At 36.6% G+C, this 26846-nt stretch overlaps 2 protein-coding genes and 1 long non-coding RNA gene across 9 annotated transcripts in view; 1 reads left to right on the forward strand and 2 right to left on the reverse strand.

Annotated features, from left to right (window-relative positions):
• Positions 1–26846, reverse strand: part of LOC147840846 (uncharacterized) — a 69084-nt gene that overhangs the window by 41579 nt on the left and 659 nt on the right. The gene's annotated exons all lie outside the window — the stretch shown is intronic.
• Positions 85–8037, forward strand: zbtb33 (zinc finger and BTB domain containing 33). 2 transcript variants are annotated; one of them, XM_087280594.1, is made up of 3 exons: positions 85–213; positions 3212–5115; positions 7317–8037. In XM_087280594.1, the coding sequence occupies exon 2, from the start codon at positions 3214–3216 to the stop codon at positions 5086–5088; it is 1875 nt and encodes a 624-aa protein (XP_087136720.1). In that variant the 5' UTR covers positions 85–213; positions 3212–3213; the 3' UTR covers positions 5089–5115; positions 7317–8037.
• On the reverse strand, positions 8031–26732 carry tmem255a (transmembrane protein 255A). 6 transcript variants are annotated; one of them, XR_015507646.1, is made up of 10 exons: positions 26433–26732; positions 25814–25956; positions 25239–25301; positions 21356–21445; positions 21195–21260; positions 14949–15037; positions 14670–14767; positions 14097–14259; positions 12742–12885; positions 8031–9660 (listed from the first exon to the last, which is right to left on the reverse strand). XR_015507646.1 is itself a non-coding variant. In XM_087281783.1 (10 exons), exons 1-10 carry the CDS (start codon positions 26485–26487, stop codon positions 9517–9519), a joined length of 1029 nt encoding a protein of 342 aa, XP_087137909.1. In that variant the 5' UTR covers positions 26488–26732; the 3' UTR covers positions 8031–9516. The 6 variants fall into 6 exon arrangements, 5 of the variants coding, with proteins under 5 accessions (XP_087137909.1, XP_087137911.1, XP_087137910.1 ...); XM_087281783.1 differs by having other exon boundaries at positions 14670–14741; XM_087281785.1 differs by having other exon boundaries at positions 14670–14741; positions 25239–25354.

Consider the following 26846-nt stretch of genomic DNA (forward strand, 5'->3'; position numbering starts at 1 on the left):
CATTTTCAATAGTCTCTTCTGGGCTCATTATCATTCCTCACACGTCTGTCAGAATGTCATGCGCGCCACCGGTCGGCTGGCAGAGGCGCGTGCCCGAGACTCGCACAAGGAACTCGAGCTCGTTGTTTTCTCCACGGCAACAGAAACACGTTGTCTCTGCAGATATTGATCCTTAGTGAAGCGACTTGTGGATTTGTACGGGTCGCTCTGCAGGTATACTATTTTGGGCATGCATTTCTGTTAACGTGAGAGATTAAAACTTTAATTCTGATTTTATAGGCTCACATACGCGTTGCGGCGCATCACATAACTAGATAGGCCGCGCGCTGCCGCCAAACCAGGAAGGAGAGTGAATTGAGCCATTTGTTTTGTTTTCACTTTGACCGCTGTCCACCACTTCACACTGTGATCGCGCCAGTTTCACCGCAATAGTATTTTATTTAGGCACGCCAAACTAGACCTAACATTAGTTTAATATTACTTTTTAAGCCGCATGTGTCTGTGTGCATGTCTTTTGTTGCTGTACAATTAGCCAGCTAGCGTGCATATGCAGATGCTAAAGTGTGTTGCTGTGAATTTAGAAGAAAATATCGGTAGAATGTTTGACTTGAAAGAAAATATAATACAAATATGCTTAATTTTTTAATTGCTATACCTTAAAATATGTTTGTTAGTAGATCTCTTTCTTAATTGAAATAAGTACGGGTGTTGTTTACTGTTTTAAAACTGTATTTTGCGTTGTAACCTTATTTGTTACACGTTTTCTGTAGATACTAGTGTTATAACAAGAAATTATACATTATTACATGTTAGTTCTCATTCTGAGGTTAACCAAATAGTAAATACATTTAGTTAAATAAGTACTTGCACTGTAAAGAATGTAATCTTGCTGTAATTGTAAATGTTTAAACTAGGCATATAACATTTTTTTATCATACTAAGAATCTATGAATTAAAATTTAATAAATGATTTACAGGTAGCTTTCATCATCAATTTAGTTTACAACTAGACAACAACTAGAGTGTTGACAAGTGACAGGCCTATAAAGACTATGAAGAACATATGAAGAGTTCAGATGCAAAAACCTCTATATGCCATCTGAAATCTCCTAAATATTTTTTTAGCCTCCTATGTTTATGTTAAGTTAATTCACGTTGAAGGCAATGGAAAGAACTTATTCAACACTATAAAAGTATATTTTCTGAGCCTACACACAGGAGTTAGAAGAAAAACTTCATATTCTGTAAATGTCATGTTGCAGGCCAGATTGACGTGATTTACATGTTTATGTTTGCAACTAAAAGCCTAGGCTTTAAGCATTTGGTGCTGTAATAATACAATAATCTTACGCTCTTCAAAAGCATTCTGAAAATAATAATTCATAAAACAGTGCTTTCCACAAGTGTAAAATATACTTGCGGTGGTAGCCGGAATGAAACACAATTTTTACCAAAAGCAGAAATGGTCAACGACATGCAACAAACAGAAAAAAAAATTAACTTTTAATTAAATGTTTATTTATTAAGACACTGCAATTTTTTTGTTTTACGACATCTTTTCTTTTCAATGGGTTAAAGTTATTAAAAAAGGCCATTGATTTAAATGAAATCCACTTTTTTCTTATTTTTATGCTATTTAGGAGCCATGTGCACTCTCTCTCTCTCTCTAAAGTTGCTTTATTGGCATGATATTTTGAACAGTATTGCCAAAGCATTTTAGATGTGTATAAAGTTTGCAATATATTAACATCATTAAATTAATAAAATATACAGCAAATAAGAAATAAATAACAGAAAAAATACATGAAAATCTACAATATTGCAAAAAATTATAATTACACAAATAAAAAGTGCAGATTGTGTAAATAAGGCAAACTAGTTGATTAACCATGTCTAATGGTGTACAAAAATGTTTTGCGGCCAGTATAGATGTCAGTTTGTTCTTTCCAAAAATATAGTAAAGTTTATCTGAGGCCTTAATTAAATAATTAATCATTTAATTTATTTCTCGTGGCTGTGCGTGCGAAATCAGCTGTGAGAGGGTAATGCAAAAATACATAATAATAACAGCAACTTTAGAAAATGAAAGCAAAAGCCAGGCAGAAACATGCAGAGCGAGAGAAGATTTTCCACTGGTTAATCGATCGCGAATGTTTGACTTTTTTAGGAGGATACATAAAAAGTGTTAACGAATGATAATAATAGTGTTATTCATGTGTGACCACCAAATATACTTGGGCAGCCGTTTATATACCTGGGCGGCAAGCCAGCAACCAAACTATGTGGAACGCCCACAAAAAAACCCCAAACAAACAGGAAAGCGTGGATGAGTGGGATGATGGGGTCTGCCGCTTCTGAAGAAAATTAATATCAAAGAAAAATAGGACATCAGTAATATGGAAATATTTTGGTTTCAAAGTCACAAAAAATTCAAGTTTAATGTTTTGATAACTTCATGTGTATTTCGCTTGCATTCACATAATGCACTACCTCGCTAAAGACACGGTGCCTTTCAATGCAGTGATCAAAGACAGATTTAAAAAAAAAACTAATCTAAATGCAGGATAGGAGATAGACACTGTCTCGCACCTATTTTAGCCATTTTGGAGTACCACAGCTGTACGTTCAACGTCATCATATTTTGTGTAGCATCTGGGATAATTATTTTGTTTTAGACAATATAAGCTACAGAAAAGCTCTTATCAGCCATATTAGTTTGCTGAGTGTTCTGTATTTTTATAATTATTATTTTTTTGTTTGTATAAGCTACACTTTCTTTTTTTACAGAAAGGAAAAGTTATTTTATTTGTGTTTACTGTTTGCTCTAGAGAAAGATGAGTGTTCAATTTCTGAATATTTAACAACACATTTGAATAAATGTTTAAGTAAGTTAATATCTTTTCAGTTCCTTTTTTTAACTAACACTCACTACATTTTAGCAGTAAGAAGTTACGAAACAGAATATTGAGCTGAAGCTTGACTACAAAATTAAATCGCAAATCAAATCGAAATTGCAATATTGGTCAAAAAAATTGAAATTAAATATTTTCCCCAAAGCGCACTGCCCTAGTGGGAAGCTCTGTAATATGAGCAATAGTATTTTGCAATATTATTCCCATGGGTGTATTGTTGTTGTCTCGAAAATCTGCACGTCTAAGTTAAATAAATGAAAGTACATATTACTTTATTATACTTACTCTTCCTCCCACAGGCATGTCGAAACTGAAGCTGATATCAGTAGTGGACACTCAGTATCCAGGATCACTGTTAAAGAACATCAACGATGAGCGCCACAACGGTTTATTCTGTGATGTCACCATAGTCGTGCAAGACCGGAAGTTCAGGGCACACAAATGTGTCTTGTCTGCCTCAAGCACCTACTTCCGACAACTGTTTTCCGTCGCTGGAAAAGTTGTAGAGCTGAACTTCATAAAGGCAGACATATTCGACATGGTGCTCAATTACATTTACACTTCTCAAATGTTCAGAGTTCGATCGGACAGACTTGAAGACCTAATTAACGCCGGTCAAATTCTGGGTGTGACGTTCATAGCTAATTTAGCGATCCCGCTAGCACAAGTCAAGGGATTACCCGGCCTGTCCAAAGATGGCGACAACAACATTGTCAGCTCTCCAGAGAAACCTGAGGATGGAGGAGTGAATATGCCCATCATTACTGAGACCTTCTCACTGTCTGCCGAGGAGTTCAACATGACTGGTGCAAATACAGAAAAAGAGGACTCGGACAGCGATGATGTCCTGTTTGTGTCAAAAACTGAAGCCCCGCAAGCTCAAAAGACTAAAATATCAGATGTTCATAAAAATATCGAAGGAGCACCAGAAACTAAAAAACAGAAAGTCACAAATGAGGAAGGAGTCGCCCCTAAAAGCTCAATACCTCAAGAAAAGAAATCTTCAGAAAGAAACGCATCACTCCAAAATAACCTTGATCCAGACGTTGTGATCCTTTCAAGTCCTGAAAACAGTAGCAGTATTCTCACTTCACCAGTAGGAACAGGCTCAAATAGCAATCCCAAACCCCCAGCCTGTCCAGACAGCGTCCCTTCAGATCCTCAAAACGTCTCGCTGCCTTCAGACAACATCGAAGTCCTCGGTGTCCAAAAGAAAAAGGTCCTGCTAGAGCACTCCCCTGATCATCCTGGGAAGATCACACTGTCGGATGTAAGGTCATCATGTAGTAGCAGTAACGGACCAACCAACGTAATCCCAGCACTTTCATTGAAGAAGACAATAACATTAGACAAAGCCTCGGAAATTGATTCTCTATCGCCGGGTTGTAAAGTGTATGCCAACATAGGTGAAAACACCTACGACATCGTTCCTGTCAAAGACGATCCCGGGGAGGGAGAAGCTTCAGGTTGCAAGTCCCAAATACAACCCGACTCTCCCAACACAGCCAGTCTCTCACCAAAATCAAAGAAGAAATTCAAGCCAGATCAGGAGGATCACTATGAAATTATCATGGACGGAAAGACATTTTTCGTGTGCATTGTTTGTAAACGCCCGTACGTTTGCCTGACGAGCCTTAGACGGCACTTTAACACTCATTCTTGGGAGCGAAAGTATCCGTGCCATTACTGCAACAAGGTATTCGCCCTGGCCGAGTACAGAACCAAACACGAAATCAGTCACACGGGGGAACGGCGGTACCAGTGTTTACTGTGCAACGAGATGTTTCTCAATTATCAGATTTTGTCCACCCACTGCAAGCAAGCGCACAACCAAGACCCTTCGGGGAGGAAAGAGAAAGACGACTCGGCCAACAACTTGTATCGGCTGCTGCCTTGTAAAACGGTGCAGTTCAAACCATATTCGTTTGTTTCTGACGAGTCAGGGGGAAGTCCGGTGATTGGTGAAGACGGGACAATCCAATACGTAAACTCGGAAAAGGAGCACTGTACCAACCAGCCACTTCCATCTAACCAAAGCAAAGCACTGAACTGGGATGACATCTTTGTAGAATCGGAAGGACAAAATGCTCGCCCTGCTCCACCTCCACAGCCTGTCGACCAAATAAATGCCCCGGCCAGGAATGAATTTGAGTTTGTTATACCAGAGACATACTGAGCACACTTGCTCAGCGATCTGGCTCAGGTGCCTTCTTCATTTCTTTGTGTTTTATTTGAAAGACAGGTTGTTGTTGCTCTTCTGTGGAAGCCTGTTTCTGTAGCTGGATAAACTAGTGATGAAGTGACTGACTCTTTCTAAAAAAATTTTTTGTACAATTTCGAGTTTGTATTTGATTATATAGAATTTTTGTTTACCTTAAAAGTCTGAATTTCTGAGGGAGAAGAATAGCAAGAAAATAACTCAGAATTGCAGGAAAAAATGTGTATCTCACAATTCTGACTTTTTTATTCCAAATTGGGACAAGGCTTATGACTTATTTGTTATAATAATTTTATATAGTTTTTAGACGATAATTTTGTTATTTATTGCAATTGCAAGTCTATATCTCATTATTTTAATACAAACTCACAATTCTGATCAGAAAAAGTCACAATTATAAAAATATGAGTAAAAAAAAAAGAAAATTTCTTGCAATTTTCTGAATTAAAGACTTCTCAACATTTGGCCTTTTTCCTCAGAACTGGGTTAGAAATGCAACCAATTTGTACATATTTTCTGAACTGTAAAATTATATCTTGAAATTGTGATATGAACATAAACTTTGTTAAAGACTGACAGTTCTGATGAAAAAAAGTATGAATTGCATGATAAAAAGTTCTATCTTGACTTCTGATATAAACAGAACTCTTTCTCAGAAGTAGGACTTTTATTTCTCACAATTGTGAGTGTGTATTTCTGAGATAATATATAAACATAGAATGTGATATATATGAGCAATATCACATGAGTAGCAGTGCTTTATGGCTGTATATATCGGTGCTGGTGGGAGGCATGTGTTGGCGTAAGTGCCTTAGTGCCCCCACCAGTGCAGATATACAGCCATATCGCACCGCTATGGGTGTGATATTGCGTTTATACAACAGTTCAAAGGCAAAATCGTGTATATAAAAAAAGAAAATCAAACATGGAGACTCAAAAACCCTTTTGTATGAGGAACTACGTTTTTCCACCACTTATTCACATCTACAGCTGACATCGGAACAGCAGAAACTGTTGCTACTTCACAAACGTCACTTTAGAGCTAGTATTTGAATGATTCTCTAGCGTAATGTCTAAAGTGATGACAAAACTGCAGATTTTTGCTCACATTTTAAGATTATAAGGCTGAACAGCATGAAATGCTGTCAGTCTACAGAGATTTCCCAGTATTTCTCTGTTGTAATCAGGATATCACCAATTAACACCATAAAAGCCAAAGCAAAACAAACACTTCCAGTTTCTGTAGAATAAATACAGCACTACAAAATACAAAAGGGAGCGATTGACTCAGAATGTCACTTACCTGATTTATAACGATTTCTTCAGCTGATGCTGAGTTTTTCTCCCTCTAAAGACTTATTATGTGGTCTCTGTCGCCATCATGTGGTGGAACATCAATCGTCACTTTCTGTGGTCTGTTCAGTATGACAGGGTGATGGCGTCTGATGCACAGAATCTCCAAAATTATAAATATTTTAAAATAGGCACTATCCTTATAAATAAACTGCATAGTTGCAATTTAAACAACTACCTTCTTGACTAATGAAGCCTCAAAAATACATTATGTTGCCCAATAGCATAAATATTTGTCAAACTGTAGAGCGTCCTCTGCTTGTCGCTGGATGTGGGTGGAGTAAAACAACTTTGAAGGGTAAAGAGGCTGGACGAGTGCTGTTATTTGCAGAATATTGCACGGCTATCAGCCAGACAGAACTATTGTATGCATATATATATATATATATATATATATATATATATATATACACACACACACTATTGCAAGATATTAAAACATAACAATATACTGTAAACTCATATTTATGAAAAGTCTGAGTTTAATGCAAGAAAGTCAGAATTGTAAAATGAGAGGTTTAAGTTCTCTTTTGTTTACTATATATTTTTTATTCTGTGGCAGAAACAAGCCTCCATATGGTTCTCTGGACCATTCATTTGAAAACTCAACTCCATTCACTCTGTGAAAGCTGTTTTAGGGTGCTTTAATGTGTATTTAGCATCATGTATTACTCAGCGTTGGATTACAGTTGAGTTTCACAGTCCATTATTGAATCTTAATAATGCTTCGTCAGATAATACGACTAAGTAGATTATACATATTTTATGTAAGGCTGCATTAGATCTGTGTAGCGCTGACCTTTAATATTTTCGATTCCATTTTATTTTTCCAGACTGTCCAACCACACTGGATGTAATTATTCGGGATCAAGAACAGGCTGCAATTTGTTATGCTTATTTTTTACAGTTACATAACTTTAATGTGTAAATGCTGTTTGGGAATGTTACGTAAATCCACCATCAGATGTATCAGTGAAGTCATACTACAATTATTTTCCCATTTGAATAGGATGCTAACATTTTAATTGTCACATCGTGTTTTTGTAGTTGATTGTTCGGCACTAGATAGATCAGTGTTAATAACAAGCCCTTGAATGTTTGTATTTATAGTTACTAAGTTGATTGTCAGCAGGATTTAAGATGGATGGAGTAAGTATTTAAAACATCACCTGTTCATGAATTATCTGTATGTATATGCTGGCCATATATCCTGTTTTCCCGGACAATATGAACTCTGTGACGTGAAGAGAAACGCTCTTTCAAAAAACTGTAAAGAATAACACACAGGAACTCTCCTTCTCCAGTCGAATATTTTGTACATACTCTGTTTTTTTAAAAAATGATTATTTTTTTAGCATAGATTTATCAGGTAGTTTAGCTTTGTCTGCTGCGAGAAGAATCTGTGAATACAGCGAGAGTCAAAACTAACAATAGCAACAATAATCATGTACATAGTACTACAGACCTTCGTCTTACCAGTTTCTTCCATTTTGTAACCTATTTATTATTAGGTCTCAGTGCGGTATAGAATGAAATAAAACTTTGAAGAAAGTACACATGTATTTCTTTTATTTCCAAGAGCATCATGAACGTATGATAACGACCAGTCAATGGTATGAGCATTCCTGTCTCTGTATAGCGGTCAACGAATGTTATTATATGAATATAATCTGCAATGTGCAGCTTCCGCATGACGCAGGATAAAAGATAACGAAGCTAAAAATAAAAAGTCTACATCAGTCTTCATTTGAAGATTTTCAACATTGAAGGTAAACAATGTCACATGAATATGCTCCAAAACGAACAATCGAGGGGAAAGATCTTTCATTATACTAGTAGCATGTGACTAGGGTTTTTACCAGCTGCATCCAGAAGTCATCCAAACAATTGAATTTGTTGTAAAATCTCTACTTCACTCCAGTAAAGGACACTGTTGTTGATATAAATCGAGCACGAAAAGTACAGTGACTTGACATTCACAGTGAACGCACTAACAGACAAAAGAGGAGAACACTACAAGTCTTAAGACTCAGTTGTGTTGTGTTACTAGAAGGCAGTTTGATTGTTCAGTATATGTACAGCATTGCACATTGATATCATATTTGCAACGTGGAAAGATGTTGTGTTATTACTATTACGCATTGAACAATTAAGTGTTAAAATCCATAACGGTTACTAATAAAGCTAAGCCTCCTTTTTTACATTCGATAAATCCTGTCACTTTAAGACAGAAACGACACAAAATGGCTGATAAATGCAAGATGTACAAGTCGAAAATCCTCTCGTGGAGGTTATTACTTTGCGTAAGTCAAGCAAAGATGTTGTCACAGAAGACGAATCTGTGACATGATTGTGATGCACATGTTACGGGAGAGCTCGTAGATCCTACCAAAGCGCTCAGGAGAAGGAAAAGAAAATCGGTTTCAGCCTAAACGTATGTACAGTTCTTTGCAATCTAGCTGCCTGAAACAGTTAAAAATAACTCTAAAATTTCTAGAACTGTGTGAATACAGTAGATTCTGAAGACAATAAAGTGCAAATCAATTGCAAGATATAAGATATGAGACTCATCCTCGTGCCGAGAGAGCAGAGGCCACGACAAAACACTTTTGTGCCACTTTGGAAGGGAGAAAGGTTCGTGTGATGGAGGAAATCACAAGTAGGAGACCCACAGACGGTACCAATAACAGGAGCTGTACTGGAAGCGGACGCACGTTTTAAGGCTTATCTGTGAACAGTCTCGTAGTCCGTTACTACACGTCGTCCTCTTGCATTGAGGCTATATATCATGGATATTTTACACAATCGGGTTTGTTGGCTTGAGCAAATCTTGTCAAGGATTAATGTTGCATATTACATCTGCTGTATTTGATGACGAATGCCTGTGGTTAATGCTGTGGTCTCTCTATACTTAGCCTGCCGCTCGGGTGAGCCTCCGCTGCATTCAGGGGAATGACGTGGAACACTAATATCAAAAAATGCCCACTGCCAGTTCCGTCTCGGCAGGAAAATGTCTTGGTCAGACTGGTCCCCTTAAGGGCTGTATGGCGGGGGCTTCTCGTCGGGTGGGTAATAAGGAGGAGAATAACGAGGAGGGATCATATTTGGCCACATGTGACTGGCTCCAGACTGGGAATCGTCAGACAAGCCTGAAGAGTCGGGAAAGAAGCTGGCACCCTGCGAAGACACATTAAATCAAAACATTCAGCCAAAATTATGGTTAGATGCTTAACATGGAAATGATTCCACAAAGTTACTCAGCTAACAACTGTAGGTTCTTTTAACGTCCCCTTAATGTTCCCATTAAGTTAAATAATTTTTTTCCTTGCATGCTTTTTTGATGAGGTTTTGACGTTATATTTTGGTTATAATAATTAATGGTGTAATGTAATTCATACAGATCACAACCTACGGTTCCGATACACACATGACCTGCGGATTAATACTTTATTTTACTTTACTAAATTTGTAAGGATGGCAAGAATGATTGCCTCTTGTGTCATTCAAATCACATGTATGAAAGCATTTAGGCTTTCTGGTAAAATATAACCATGACGGAAGAAGTTGTGGTAGGTTATTCGGGATGTGGTGGGTTTCTTAGATTATTAAAGGTGTTTTCTGTCACTACTTGTTCAGCCATTAACATTCAGTGTAAGCTACATGATTAATCAATAAAAGATTGGGATCTCAACAATCATGCAACATAAATTATAAATGATGGTGATTTGCATATGTTTATTAATACTTCAAATCACTGCATTCAAATCTAAAAAAGGTAAAAATCAAGAGAGATTCAGTCTTTAGTATTTGGAGTTAGTCATGAGTTTGGCCAGACAGAATCTACAGACATTTCTTTCTATTTCTGCAAAAAAATTTGTAAAACATCTGTGGATTTACATGGAATGATTTTAGGAGTATCAACTAAAAACTAAATGTATAAAATAAAAAATAATACATTTTTAACTTGTATACAATGTTTACAATGCAAATCCAATTAGATCCACTTATTTTATTTGGTAAACAAGACAAGTTTCTCATAATATATCTACTAAAAGACAGAAAATTTTACTTTACAAACTATTGTAAACAAATCATGAACATTTTAATATTACTGTTATTATATCACAATAATATTAGTGAAATTAATAATAAAAAAAACAAACAATATCTGTCATTTTACACAAGTAGATACATAGACTCAATGATGGGCTACAATTCTGTAGATTTCTGCGTGCGCAGATTCTGTGTGGGCCTAGTTATGAAGTTACAAACAGTCAAATAACACAGGAGTACTGGATAACAGATTAGAGTTTAGATATAATCACTGATGTTTATGGTAAAGATTAAAATCACCACCATATGTATTTAACTTGATGTTCAAAAATGAAAGTGTAGGCAGCAATTACATTTTTTAACCAACAGGTAGGGACAACCAGCCGTCAAAAATATGCCACTGGATAATTATTCCAAAACGATCATCTAGCAATGAAACATGACAATTTACAAGTGAAGAACAGAATCATTTATTGAAAATGAGACTAAAAATAAAAACAGGCTGTACAAATTATAATGTTAAATTTATACATTAAGTTAAATTTACTATCTTTACTATTTTATTTTTAATAAAATGACAGGTTCTAGGTTCTGTTTGTTAAAACCAAAAGTGTCTTGCAGTGCTGTTTTCATAATAAATGGAAAGAAATGACACTTGTCTCCTCCCCTTTTTGGCTGATCTGTAAAATGGTCCGATCAGTGTCTAAAAAACAATAATGTGATGTGAACCGTGAGATTAGTGATCTGTTACACCACTAATAATAATGTTATTCAATACATTTCAGTCACGTTATATTAATGTTCTTAGTAGGTTATTTAAAAATGTCATTATAACATTGGATTTCATCCACATTATATTTTAATGTTCGAATAACCAAAAACAGTTTACTAACGTTATGTGCTAACATTTACACAACTTTCAATGAACATTATGTAATGTTGTTAGAATGTTCCCTGTTAGCTGGGTAACCAATCACATGACGGGCAACTCAATGCATTTGGGTATGTAAACATGGTCAAGAAGATTGGAGAGAAAGTAGATTTAATCAACATTGTACGATGCATGTTGTAATTCAGAAACTGCGGATCTCTAGTGTTTATTATATAGAAAATGGTTTAAAAAACAGACAATACCCAGTTGGTGGCAGTTCTGTGGAATAAGATATCTTGATCCTATCGTTCAGAAGAGAATGATCAGACTGGCTGGAGATGATAAATAAGTGACACAAACTCATAAATCTAGTTGTTACATCTGAAGTCTGCAGAAGAGCATCTCTAAGGGTCTTGAACTGTGCTCAGGTGCGGTTGTCCCACCTCCCCTCTCTCCCTCAGCCCACACTCACATTGCCCAAGCACGCTTATGTCATTGATGATACGACTGTTCAGTTTAAAAGAAGAGAAGCGCTCTCACTCTGTACAATGGAGAATGCTTTAGTTCTATAGCTTTGTATTATTTTACGTCATTTGATATGCAGTGACACACAGTAAAATCTTTTGCTGAACAAATCCACCACTTTTGACGCTCATAAATGTTCATGAAAGTCATCGTGCTGCACGTATTAGGTTTGCTGAAGGTGGCAGCTGAAGTGCAGTAATGGGTTTGCATCTTCGATAAACTATGACAGTTTGCGTTCACTGAACAGTAAGAATGATTAATAAATCCATAAGAAACAGTCCCTTAAAAGAGACGTAGAGTCTTCAGTTTGCTCAAAATTGGTCAAAAGAAGATGAATATGAGTTTCATTCAGATGTTGCTATCATAATTTGGTGTAAACAAGATGAAAACATACAGACGGTGGAGATTTTAGGCACAATTTGGACTCGATGGTAGCATTGTTTAAACTTCCCAGCCTACCTGAGGACTGTTGCTGACCATGTCCATCCCTTTATGACCACATTTTGAAATAGCTACTTCCAGCAGGATAAAGCATCATGTCAGAAAGCCTAAATAATCTCAAACTGCTCTTTGAACATGACAATGAATTCACTATACTCAAATATCTTTCACGGTCACCAGATCTAAATCCAATAGAGCACCTTTGGGATTTAGTGGAATGAGAGATTTCATCAAGGATGTGGAGATAAAAAAATAACTCTGCAGTGACTGTGTGGTGCTATTATATCAGTATAGACATTGTTGAATCAGTGCCATGAAGAATTAAGCAGTTCTGAAAGATAAAAAAAGCTTAAAGCAAATGCAGTTACCTGAAGGTCATAGGCAGTGTATGGAGGCAAGCAGGGGGCAGTGTTGTAGAAGGAGTTGTTGGAGGTGGTGGGTCCAGGAGTCTCTGGTGGTGGAGGGATTGGAAGAGGCTCCGGCTCACAAGAATCTGGTGCTGCTGTCGGCATCTTAAAAACACAGACCTTATGTATGTCACAGATTCTCAGAATTCAAGCTAAATGCAGCTACAGTATACACTATCTGACAAAAGTCTTGTCGCCTATCCAAGTTTTAGGAACAACAAATAATATCTTGACTTCTAGTTGATCATTTGATATCCAAAGTGGCTTATATGAAAGGCCAAGGCCTCTAGATTACACTTATTTTACCAAAATAAGATATGATCATGCCTTGATTTTTAATGATTTAATTAGGACAGTAAGATCAGACTTTGCTTGACAAGAGTCACTCAACAGAAATAATGTACAGTATAGAATATAAAGTCATGGTGCAGTGGAAAAAGAATGAATATTGTGTATGACTTCCATCAGCTTGGAGGACTGCATCCATACATCTCTGCAATGACTCAAATAACTTTTTAATAAAGTCATCTGGAATGGCAAAGAAAGCGTTCTTGCAGGGCTCCCAGAGTTCATCAAGATTCTTTGGATCCATCTTTAATGCCTCCTCCTTCATCTTACCCCAGACATGCTCAATAATCTTCATATCTGGTGATTGGGCTGGCCAATCCTGAAGCACCTTGACCTTCTTTGCTTTCAGGAACTTTGATGTGGAGGCTGTTGATGTTGCCATCCACTCTGCAGATCTCTCGCACACCCCCATACTGAATTCAACTGAAAATCTTGGGTCCATGCGGGTTCCAGTGGGTCTTCTGCAGTATTTGTGATGATTGGGATGCAGTTCAACAGATGATTCATCATAAAAATATACCTTCTGCCACTTTTCCAAATGATCAAATAGAAGTCAAGATATTATTTCTTGCTCGTACAACTGGGATTAATGACAAGACTTTTGTCAGGCAGCGTACAAAAAAACAGTTTACACCAGGTATTGAGATAGATTTGATCAACTCTGATGTATAAAAAAATTGAAAATGAATGTGGTTTGAGCTTGTATGCTTTTGACCACTTCCAGAGTTATTTAAAATTGTATTTAACAGAATCACGTTTTTATGAAATGACAATAAATAAATAAATTAATTTTAATTGTATTTTTTTACAATTAATTACCTCAATTGTAAAAAAAATTAAGGTAACTTAATTCATTTGTGTTAGCACAAAATGTAGGAATTCCATGGAACCCAACTGTAGATGCTCATAAACTGCCTCTTCTCCGACTAATAGTTTGACAAATCGTTTATATTGCATTTTAATCTCACCATGTCTTTGAAGCCCCCCAGCACGGCTGCAGTGATGATGCCCAGAAACAAAGCCACGATGTTGAGGATAGTAGCAGACCACAGCAGGTGATAAAGGTGCACAACATCCTGGCAGCTCCGCACCTCTGTGTACTCATGATACCCTCCTCGCAGCTCCACTCGGCTGAGATGACGAGCAGAGAAACAGATTATCGCAAGAGATCCATAAAGAAGAAATAGCACACGTATTGGTGAGAGGAGGAGCAACAAAAGAGGAGAAGCATGACAGAACAGGGATTCATGCATTAGAACTTAACAAAACCATCAGCATACCAGTGCACATCACTCTTAAGAAGAGCATGAAATGGATAAATATATCCAGTCTCTTTATTTATACACTCACTGTCATCAAAGACACTTAATCTAAATTATTACAGTCTCTCCTCACCTGTAAAACAGGAACCAGTGAACGCTACAGTTCACTTCATCATGACATGAAAGTGCAGCGACAATACGCAGCCGCACTCCAGAGATTAACAACAACATATAATGGGCTGTCAATGTCATTGAAGGGCTAAAAGTGGAAAGACCTACTTCCAAATCATGGAGGATTTCCTAAATTTTTTCAAAACATCTTTATTCTGAAGTCCCATAAGAGGATGCTCTCTGAAACATAAATAAACACAAACGTTCTTTCGAACAGAGCTGAATTTCAGGGATTGAAGCATACACCATACAAGCAAATATAAACCAAGGTAAAACAAAGATAGCTTAGTTGTTGCTATATACTTTTTAAAAAAATCTGATCTGGCTGCTTGCAGAAGATATCCTAGGAGGGATGTATCCGAATGGGACATGCTCACACACACATACTTGCCACAGTTGTAAAGTTCACAGCAGTAGCAGGTGTTGCTCTTCACACGCAGGTTACACGAGACCCGAGATCCAGTTTGACAGTGGACCTGCAAGACAAATGAGATTTCTAAATGGGATTCAATTGTAGTAGTTAATAACTATCAGATTTACACCTGTTTACATCTTTTATTATTTAGCGTTATTCCCAAAGTAGTCACAAGTGTTGCTAAAACAATATTTCTTATCTTATTAATTTCAATGTTTTTTACATCTTATGTCAATCTCAATCAACACCGATGCTTGCTGACAACTAGGCTACATTATTTAAGGGCATTTGTTATGACATTAATAGGATCAAACGTATATTTCCTTTTTAATATTGAGATATTTTCTTTTAAATCTAAATGTAAGCCATATTTTCCAGCCATTCCGCGAGTGAGATGGAGAAAATGAAAGTACATCAGCACCAAGGAAAATCCGATGCTCAAGACAAAATAATAACATATTAAAAAAATGACAGAGGTTTGTGATACAATTACAGTAAAACATTAATTAAATACTTATTTTCCACTGAGCGAAACAAATCATCCACCGCCACAGCTAAGTAGTGGAAGGACAAAAAAAAAATCGAATTCATATATTTTTCTTGGAAAAAATATCTTTGAACTATATGAACAAGAATAACGAATAACATCTGAGGTGAAGCGCTTCAAAACAAGTTCGCTATATTCTTCAGCACCAAAACACAAACTGGTTTGTTAAATAAAATAAAATCTAGCCTAAATAAAACAAAAGTGAAATATACAGTTTCAGATAAACTTATATTAACCTGTTTTCATTTTTAATGCCTTCCATTGCCAGTGAGTTTCAATTTAATTGGTTTAATCAAGTAATTTAAATAAGCAAGCAAGGTTTTTACAATTTATTCGCAGCACTGAACATGTTTCCAGATTACCTCAGAGGAACAAACTCGGTCGAAAGGCTGAGAGAACTCAGAAACTCATTGTGAGAATGGAGATGTCTGCATATTTGTGCCAGTCTGTCAGATAAAATAGCTTTAAACATTTTAATACCTTTGAGTAAATACGCAGCCTATTTTTTTTGATTACATGACTCACAAATTAATTGCAGCATCCGCGGATGTAACTGAGAAATTATGAGTTCCTAGTGTCACCCAAGTGACAGAACTCGTCGTAAAGATCAGGGACAAAATTAAACAATTAAAAGAAAGAATTGAATCTTGTGTCACGACACCCATTAGTTGTTTACAACTCCCACTGACACCATACGTCATGGTAATCGTACCGAATTTGTGACAAAATTGTACGATCTGACCAGGGCTTTGAAGGCAAAATAATTTATACTCTCTGCCTCCTGACCCAATTGTCAAAGAGATAGTTCACTCAAAATTACCAATTCTGTTATCGTTTACTCACCCTTAACTTGTTCAAACCTGTTAGACTTTCCTTCTTCTGTTACTTTGAATTATCTTGGAAACCTGTAACCATTGACATTCATGTTATTTGTTTTTTCCTAATAGTTAAAGGTTTCTAACATTCTTTAAAAAATCTTCTACTTTTGTGTTCAACAGAAAAGAAAATTTAAAGGTTTGGAACCACTTGAGGGTGAGTAAATTTTAATTTTTGTGTGAAATATCCCTTTAAATATTATGGGACGTGTTGGTTAAGTACATTAGCCATGTCTGTGGAAATCTTAAAATTGTTAAAAAAAAAAAAGTGTTAAAAAGCCATGGTCGTGATTCTAACACAAACCCAAAGAAATTCTCATAGATTTCTGACTATCAGAGAAAAAAAACTAGGGCTGAGAATAAACGTGGACTGCTGGAAAGGGGCAGGATTTGACAATAATTCAAATCAATTCGATTTATCTTTATTTCTTTAGCACTTTTACAATGTAGATTGTGTCGAAGCAGCTTAATATAGACGTTCAAGTAGATTGAAGCTGTGTCAGTCCAGTTTTCAGAGTTGAGGTTCAGTTTAGTTCAGTTTAATTTTCACTGCTGAAAGTCCAAACACTGAAGAGCAAATCCATCGATGCGCAGCTCCACAATTATCATTTTGTCATGTTTATATTTTTTATATAATTCTTTGGTGGCCAAAATCAAAACTGTTTTTTGATTCATCGTACAGCTCTAGGCTCTCCATATTGTTTTCAGATTTGTCCTTTTGTTTTCATATATAAAGTCTGCAAGCTTATTTTCCAATATATGACTCAAAGATCTGAAAAACCCCACACATCCACTCATAGACCCTTCCATTAAAGCAGGGGTTCCCAAGCTTTTCAACCCACGACCTCCAAAATAACAATGCCAATTCAGGACCCCCATTATCCTCTGAGGTGGTTACAAGCATACAAACTTGCACGCAATGATGCATACACACAAATAGGTCCAAGACTATTCTTTGTTGATTTGTTTTTATGTATGTGAGTGCAGTAAAGGTGTCAGAAAGTTTAACCAGGTGCCATTAAATCAATCTGCTGCATCTGACGCTATTGCGGTGTCTTTAATATGCTGTAATCACCCCAGGGATCACAATAAAATAGAAAAAAAATCGAAAGGCTGTCTTTTTTATGCAACTGTTAACCACAATTTTTTAATCTTCTGTAAGTTATGGATAAAACGTGGTAGTTCTAATGGTTTGATAAAATGAATAACATTTTTGGAAATGAACAAGCCACAATTAATCAATCCAAAAAAAAAAAAACATTGATTTTGGCTGCCAACACTTATAAAACACAACAACAGTCAAGAAAAAACTTATTAATGTTTCAAATCCTGCCCCTTTCCAGGAGTGCACATTTGTTCATTCGCCCAATTTCACATGGAAATCAGTAAAATCTTAGCAGCATGGAACATTCTGATTTAATTAGGTGTATTAGATTTATTCATGCTTTAAAAGAGCGAAAGAGAACTTCTGTTCACTGCATACGCCCAGCATTAAGGATGGAGCAGAACACAGACATGTAAAGTTATATTTTATCTTAAGCTACGCACCTAATTGGTTAAATAAAAGCAAAAATGTGTCCAAACACAGTGCCTAGTCATTTTTCACATAACTGTTCATTGTAACAAACGAAGATAAAGAGTTGAGAATAAAAATGCATGCGTAAAATTGGACCCGCATGTCTCTTAAAATGGCAGAGGGCTAAACTCCTGCTGTTGATTGTGCTCACCATTATTAATCAAACAAAACAAGACAAGAACAAAATCCCTAAATGCTCCTAACTGAAGGACTTTTGTAGCTTTATTGAGAAATAAAATTGAGTGTAATTCTTGCAGTGAAGAGTCTTTGCTTTAAGTCTGTTTCATTTCTATAATTCTTCAAAAATATTTGTATATAATTTTCGATCATTTTGAGGACTTTTTGTTTGTTTTTAGTTACCCATTCTGCTGGGGTATAGAGAATGGGAATGGGAATGTGTTGTTGGGAATGTGTTTTTCTGTTATTTAAAAAAAAGCATTGACTTCCATAGTATTTGGTTTTCCTACTATAAAGGACAGTACATACAGGTTTTAAACATTCTTTAAAATATTGTTTTTTTGTGTTTAACCAAAAGGAAAACTCAAACTTCATTTTACTGAAAATTCTATACAAATATTTTTGAAAAAATATAGAAATGAATCAAACATAAGCAAAGACTTTTCACTGTAAGAATTGAACTTGATTTGATTTTCAATAAAACCACAAAAGTCCCTTAGACAGTTTGAGTGTCCCTTATATAATTTTCAATAAATTGAAGTACGTTTTGATTGTTTTTAGTTACCCATTTTGCTGTGGTATATAGAATGGGAATGTGTTGTTACAGCATAATACATTCTGGGAATTTGAGACATGAAAGCCTGAATTCTATTAATTTCTATACTGTATACTCTATACTGTTTACTGTAACATATACACTGATTTGCCAAAAACTGTAAGCGCTCACACCGCAATAAAGAAGAAAATCATATATGTAAATCCTTTCTTGCTTGTTGATACCTTGTCACTTTCAAGATAATATCATTCATTTATTTGATTTACTCCCTCTGCATCTGTGTCCAACTGTTTACTATTTTAAAAACCCATAGCTAGGGCCAAACAGAATCTGGGGACATTTTTTGCTATTTCTGCAGAGAATTTCGTTAAAAATCTGTGTCTCTGTGTATAACTAAAACCTTAATATATGAAATAAAAAAAATAATTTAACTTTTATTTAATGGTTACAATTCAAATCCAATTAGATCCACTTTATTTGGTTAACAAAGCAAGTCTCTCATATAAGATATCTACTAAAAGACAGAAAATATTATTTCACAAACTGTATTGTAAATAAATCAAATGAACATTTTCATATTAGTCAATAATTATACTGAAATTAATTTAAAAACTGAACAAATATAAGTTTACATACATTTACACAAGTAAAGAAACAAAATTAATAATGGGTTAAAAATCTGTGGAAATCTGCGAAATTCTGCGTGCGCATATTCGGTATGGGCATACCCATAGCCTGCTTAGTTGGGAAAACATCATTAAGTTTAAAAATGGTTGTGTAGTTTACAAGATTATACACAGTTCCGTTCTTCCTCGTCTATCTGACTTTTTCCAGTTTAAGTCTGTAGAAAACAGAGTGTCTCGGGTCAGGGTGCTACTAGAGCTGATTGTATTATTCCACTCAGAAAAAGGTTTTTTGGTCAAGCTTGTTTTTCTTTTAAAGCATCACATCAGTAAAACTTGATAACACAATCTGTTAGAGAATGAATCTCTTAAATCATTTAAGTATAATTTTAAGAAATGGCTTCTTATTATTGTGACATTTTGAATATTGTGGCTTATTGATATTGTTATTGTTGTGGTTGTTTTAAATTGTTTATTTGAGTGTTGTTGTAAGTTTGAATTTGTATTTTTATTAGTATGGCCTTTAATATATGGCAAAGGGGCCAATAATGAAAACTAATCTTTGGGCTAATTTGGGTACATTTACGTTCTTCATGAAAGCTGACTAATGTACACGGTCCCTTGTGGTGAAAAATAAATAAACTTCTGCGGTTTCACTCAAGAAATGCAGACCGAAAATTATGCCGTGATTATTTTTTAGCTTCTTGTATTTAAAAAAAAAGTGACAAACAACTTATATAGTCATGTACTTTGGAGGACAGGTTAAACAGATCAAAAAGTATCTTAAAGTGACAGTTCACCCAAAACTGAAATTTCAACCTAAACTTCCAAACCTGTTTGCATTTCTTACTGCTGTTAAAGCAGGATTGTCCAAACTCTATCCTGGAGGGCCAGTGTACTGCAAAGTTTAGTTCAAACCCTAACCTGGGCCAGCTAATCAAGCTCTTACAAGGCTTTCTAGAAACATCATTGCAGGAGTGTTGAGGATATTGAAGCTAAAATCTGCAGGACACCAGCCCTGTTTGGACACCCTTGTGTTAAAGCAAACAAGAAGATATTTTACCATTGACTTCCATAGTGTTTGTTTTCCCTGTGATGGATGTCAATGGTGTTCAAGAGGATAAAGAAATCCATGAAGGTTTGGAAAAATTTGAGGGTGAGCAAATAAATGGAGAAATTGTCTATTTTTGGCTGAACTATCCCTTTAATACGATTCATCTAGAAGGGATACAGCTGCGAACGGAAGTTAGAACAATTATTTCTATTAATATTTGCAAAATTTACCCATTAATTGTATTTAATAACATCTACCCCTACCCCATGCCTGAACCATATCATCACAGTAATGTAAAAACAGTAATTATACAAAGTATTATTCATATTATTTATTAAATTGCCCATTAAACTGTATTTTATTACCATCTACCCCTACTCTAACCTTAATCTCAACCCTCACAGTACTGTAAAAATATTCATTCATGCTTTAATTTTTCTTTGGCTTAGTCTCTATTTCAGAGGTCACCACGGTGGCATGAACCACCAACTATTCCTCATTCACTACGGCCAATTTAGTAAATCCAATTCACCTGTACCACACGTCTTTGGATTGTGGAGGAAACCCACGCAAACACAAGGAGAACATGTAAACTCCACACAGAAAAACCAGCGATCTGCTTGCTGTGAGGTGACAGTGCTAACCACTGAGCCACCAAGCCGCCTGTAAAAATATTAACTACTGTTGTACAGTGTCACAATAATTATGCTATATTTATGTTAGCATCCACAGCTGTATCCCTTCTAGACTTTACCCTTTGATACCAGGCATAAGTTGGGTGAGAGAACTTATCTCAGGTTGACAACTCACATCTACATCAAATGCCGTCCCACTGGAGTAATATTCACATCGGCCACCATATAGAGGTCTGAGGTCCTTTTGAAACAACAACAACAACAGCCATGACAGAGCTTTAACTGCAATGCTTAACTGAAGAAATACATACAGTGACATGGTAGAAAAGCACTTACTATATGTCTTGCAGCAAAAACGCCATCCACTATAGCACAGCAGAAGGCAGCCACAACGCCAAAGCTGATGAAGACAATTGAGGCCACCAGCTGGAAGCAAAGAGCAATGTCAGCCTGTACACCTGCTGTAGTACTGTAGCTCCATGCACGTGCATTCACACCTGGACACTACTACTGCTACTACTACTGAAGGGGTTTATTTGTCTTAGATCTTGTAGATGTGGCTATTATGGGATATGTGAATAGTGTGGTCTCACTGGATTCATCCTTACAGCCATTGTACTTTGTTGTTTTCACTGGCTTTCACAAACAGCCATTTAGATACCAGTCACTTTATCCAGCCAGCAATCTAGAGCACTTTGTGGAGGCGTCGGTTTCGTGGCATTGTAAATTACAGACAGAAAAGGAAAACATTTAAATGGCTGTTTCTGATCAATAAATGATGTCTTTTTATTTTTTGCTTTCCTGAAATGAGCTAAATCAATCCTTATCTTTAAATAATTAATTTTCACCAATTAAAGAAACACTCAGAGTAAGTCCAAAAGGCTGAGACTAATTTGTTTTCTTGTAAGTTAACAAAAAAAAACCTTACTTTATTTATAATATTCATTCAATCATTCATTCATTCATTCATTCATTCATTCATTCATTTTCCTTCGGCTTAGTCCCTTTATAAATCAAGAGTCGCCGCAGTGGAATAAACCGCCAACTTATCCAGCATATGTTTTACACAGCAGATGCCCTTCCAGCTGCAACCCAGTAATGGGAAACACCCATACACACTCATTCACACACTCATACACTACGAACAATTTAGCCAACCCAATTCACTTAAAGTGCATGTGTTTAGACCGTGGGGAAAACTGGAGCACCCCAAGAAAACTTACATGAACATAGGTAGAACATGCAAACTCCACACAGAAGTGCCAACTGACCCAGCTGGGACTTGAACCGGCAACCTTTTTGCTGTGAGGCGACAGTGCTAACCACTGAGCCACCGTGCCGTTCTATTTACAATATAATGTATCATAAAACAGATTACATTCAAAAAATAGGAAGTTTTTAGTGTTTTTATTAATATATTTGGCAGGAATGCATCACAATTGTATGATAATTATAATTATAATGGAAGATTTTCAAATAAATTAACTTCTTAATCATCAAGAAATTCAAAAACAATGTATTATTTATCACAAAAATACTCAGCAGCACAACTGGTAATACTATATTTTTAAGCACCAAATCAGCACATTTGAACAATTCTTGAAGGATCGTATGACACTGGAGGCACTGAGGTAATGGCTGATGAAAATAAAGCTTTGTCATCACAGGAATGATTTGCTTTTAAAAATCAACTGAAATTGTAAACTGTTACTTTATATTTATAATATTTTACATACACTATCTGTCAAAAGTTTAGGGTCAGTGTGATTTTTAAATGCTTTAACATAAGCTTCTCCTGCTCACCAAGGCTGCATCTTTTTTTTTGGAAAATTCCTTTATTTTATTTTCATCTTTGTCCCTTTATTAATCAGGAGTCGCCACAGCAGAATGAACTGCCAACTTATCCAGCATATGTTTTATGCAGCGGATGCCCTTCCAGCTGCAACCCATTTCTGGGAAATATCCATACACACTCATTTACACTCATACACTACAGACAATTTAGCCAACCCATTTCACCTGTCCCGCATGTCTTTGGACTGTGGGGGAAACCGGAGCACCCGGAGGAAACCCTTGCGAACATGGGGAAAACATGCAAACTCCACACAGAAACGCCAACTAACCCAGCCGAGGCTTGAACCAGCGACCTTCTTGGACAGCACTACCTACTGCTCCACCGCATCACCATTGTGAAATGTTATTGCACTATAAAATAACTGTTCAAAAGTCGTTTATCATTCAATTTAATCATTTATTTCAGTGATTTTACAGATGAATTTTAGCTTCATTACTCCAGTCTTCAGTCATAAATTCATTCACTTTCTTGTCGGCTTAGTCCCTTTATTCGGGGTCGCCACAGCGGAATAAACCAACAACTTATCCAGTACATTTTTTATGCAGAGGATGCCCTTCCAGTCGCAACCCATCTCTTGGGAACATCCACATCCACATCCACACACACACACACACACACACACACACACACACACACACACACACACACACACACACACACACACACACACACACACACACACACTACGGACATTTTAGCCTACCCAATTCACCTGTACCGCATGTCTTTGGAATCCAGAGCACCCGGAGTAAAGCCACGCGAACGCAGGGAGAACATGCAAACTCCACACAGAAACGCCAACTGAGCCGAGGTTTGAACCAGCAACCCAGCAACCTTCTTGCTGTGAGGCAACAGCACTACCTACTGCACCACTCTTCAGAATTCACTCTAATAATAATTATTATTATTGTTATTATTATTATTATTATTATTATTAGCGCCTTTTTTGGAGACGTTTACAATTATTTTAATCACTTTTAACAATGTTTTATGAAAATTCAAAGAGTATTGTTTAAAATGATACCAAACTTTTGCATTTACACTTCTGCATGTAAATTTGGGAAGCTTTTGAATTTGGGTAGGCAAAATCCAGGCAGAAACCCCAAAATAGCAAAAGTTAAATTTTTTTTTTACATTTAATAAATGTCGCCTTCATGCACAGAATAATTTTCTTAAAAAAAAAAAATGAAAAAAAATTTACCTCAAACTTTTGACAAGTAGTGTATTACTGTACATCTTGTTTTTTGATTAAATAAAGCATACACCTTTTTAAGCATTTGAACCCTTAAATATGGAACGGATGTGTATCTACAATATTATACTAATATATTAGTATATTTTACTAATAATAATTTGTTATCCATGTAAAAAGATATGTAAAAACTTCTAAGTATATATAATTTACTTACATTTTACTTGTTTAAAATAAATATAAGTTTCTTTCTTCTGTTAAACACAAAGGAATATAAATTGAAGAAAGCTGGAAACCTGTGAGCATTGACTTTTATACTACGTGTTTTGCCTACTCTTAAAGTCAGTAGGTACAGGTTTTCAGCCTTTTTAAATATATCTTCTTTTGCGTTCAACAGTAGAAAGAAACTCAGAAAGATTGATAACTACTTGAGGAGGACAAAACAAGTCAATTTTGACTTTTGGGAGAACTTTTTAAGCTACGATCTCCGCTGAGTAAACCCTGATGATCATATTCGTCAGCAAGATTTGAAAAGAGTCCAAAAAGCATCTTGTGCCTAAATCAGAAGAGGAACATCTGACCGTCTCTACAAAAGAATTTGACATGCTCAATTCAACAAATTCGCTTATTCGATTACGGATCTACAAATAGTGCAGAAACATTATAACACTTCTTTCCTTGTTGTGCATAGTTTAAAAACCAAAAGCTGGTTATTTCCAGAGTTTTCTCAGACTTCTGGACCCTGCATCATGTTCTCTAAGCACTTCCAGTCAAGGGTGGAGTGTGTATCCTGCACTCGGCCAGCTGTAAGTGTCCCAGTGTGTCTATGATCTGGCCAGCCATGCCATCCTCATGCATTCTTTATTTGGATTGTGGCACCTCCTATTCCCTCTGCACTGCAACGGCTTCTGAACATTCCTGCCTGGACATCCATCCCGCTCCCCTTACACAGAGCTATTTCTGGGTGCTTCTCACCACAAGGCCTGCGACATGCCCTGCTATTCGAGCTCAAACCTGCGAGCCATTTCTGCCAGTATGACACAACTAAAACAAGCAGTGGATTCTTGGGAGCGTGTTTGTTTGTGAGAATCTTTTGCATAGAAATTTCATTTGGAAGATGAAATGGCTGAGCACAGAATCTGATATGAGCAGTGTAATGAAAAACTGCTTACCATCTGCCTCTTATTCTCTATCAAATGGGCGCCGATGATTCCCAGAAAAGACCCAAAGCCGAGCTGAAAATATCACAGGGTGAAACTCAGTTGCAACTCCATGAAAAAAGATAATTCTGAAAGGTGAACAGCCTCAATCAGTTACGATCCCACAGAAAATCTCTAATGCCCACAAAGCCTTTTGTCTTTCTCAAAGTGGTATGGTTTATAATATGGTTTGGACTGTATATGAAATCTGCCCATGTCCTATAGGGTTTCAAAACAGTCCGACCCCATGGAATGCCAGGAAAACACCTGTTACTCGAACAAAATGTACTGTTACTTAAGCTTGCAGGAGTGTTAAACAAAATAATACTGGCTGTTTAATAATAAATGGAGAAGTTCACTCAGTTCAAGCTTACAGTAATGAGGTAATGGCCACCGGTCACCATAATGGTTGGCCAAGCGGAAAATAATTAAACATGAGGCCTCTCCTGCATGCCCACAGTACTTTACATCACCAACCCATTTTTAGACCGAGAGAATGGTTTGCAGTCTGTTATATGCGAGGCTATCAACATTGGTAGCATACTTACAATGACTCCTGGATAATAGCCACCAACAGTGATGTTCTGCGTCCTGGTTGTAGCCGCCAGACCAAAGACCAAGATGAGTATGGAGACAATAAGGAGCATAACTGTTACTATGATGGACTTTCTTTTCCTCCTCTTAAACGATCCTGTGGAAGACAATAGAGTAATAGGGAGATGCCACGGCACAACACGCCCTTCCCTTGAGCAACACTCTCAATTTAGTCATCTTTATTTTAGGGTAATCTGACCTCTTGTGTCTATAGTATTCACAGCTGATAAAGCACTGGTACAACCCAGAAACCCAGATAAATGTAGGTGATGTAATGTTAAGTTTCTGTCACAAAACAAAATACATTTGAACTTAAGGCAGACATATTGGACATATAGCTGTGTGTTTTTATTTATACGATCAGTCGTGATGAAAGTACGACATTCGCTTGGGGACATCCGACGAGACATGCTGGAATGTAGGTTACGGGACGTTTATTTCCCTCTCGTGTCTGCCTATTTTTATTAATGATCACAAATAAACGAATGTTCGAATCAAATTCAAGCGTTAATTGTTTTTCGCGGGACTACAATGGTCTGCGAGCGCAATGAATGCCATTGACCTTGTACTTACCCATCGGATCTGAGATAGGTATACCGCTGCCTTGCGCATTCAGCCCCGCTGGCATTGTAACGTCAGAATATGCAGCATTAGCCGCAGTTATGTCTTCAAGTCAAAAACAAACAGCCTAGTCAAAGACACAAAGATGCCTTCCCTCCAAGTAAATGAACGGAAACTCTATTCTTGCCGTGGCATTCTCTGACACCATGCGTCCCCCGTGTATCCGCACTTCTCTCATCAGCATCTGGGTCTGTTGTTCATGAATCCGCTGCCCTCATCCCTTCAGCAGAACGCCGCACGGAGCACAGCACTGCGCATGCGCGAGGCAGACCCGCTGTTTGAGGTGTTGCTGCTCGTGTAGCTCCCTCACCGCCTGATGAGGTAATATAAAATAATATAAACACAAATTATAGAAAATAAATACTA

Source organism: Danio rerio, chromosome 14 (genome assembly GCF_052040795.2).
Source record: "Danio rerio strain M-AB ecotype USA chromosome 14, GRCz13ab, whole genome shotgun sequence".
Taxonomy (NCBI): Eukaryota; Metazoa; Chordata; class Actinopteri; order Cypriniformes; family Danionidae; genus Danio; species Danio rerio.

Bases quoted from the DNA above. Each gene is read 5' to 3' on its own strand.
- zbtb33 (XM_087280594.1), top strand. From the start codon at position 3,214: ATGTCGAAACTGAAGCTGATATCAGTAGTGGACACTCAGTATCCAGGA.
- tmem255a (XM_087281782.1), bottom strand. From the start codon at position 26,487: ATGCCAGCGGGGCTGAATGCGCAAGGCAGCGGTATACCTATCTCAGAT. The intron at 21,261-21,355 runs GTAAGTGCTTTT...TTGTTTCAAAAG, and splicing joins TTTTTGCTGCAAGACATATA to GACCTCAGACCTCTATATGG. The intron at 12,886-14,096 runs GTGAGATTAAAA...TGTGTTTTTAAG, and splicing joins TGGGGGGCTTCAAAGACATG to ATGCCGACAGCAGCACCAGA.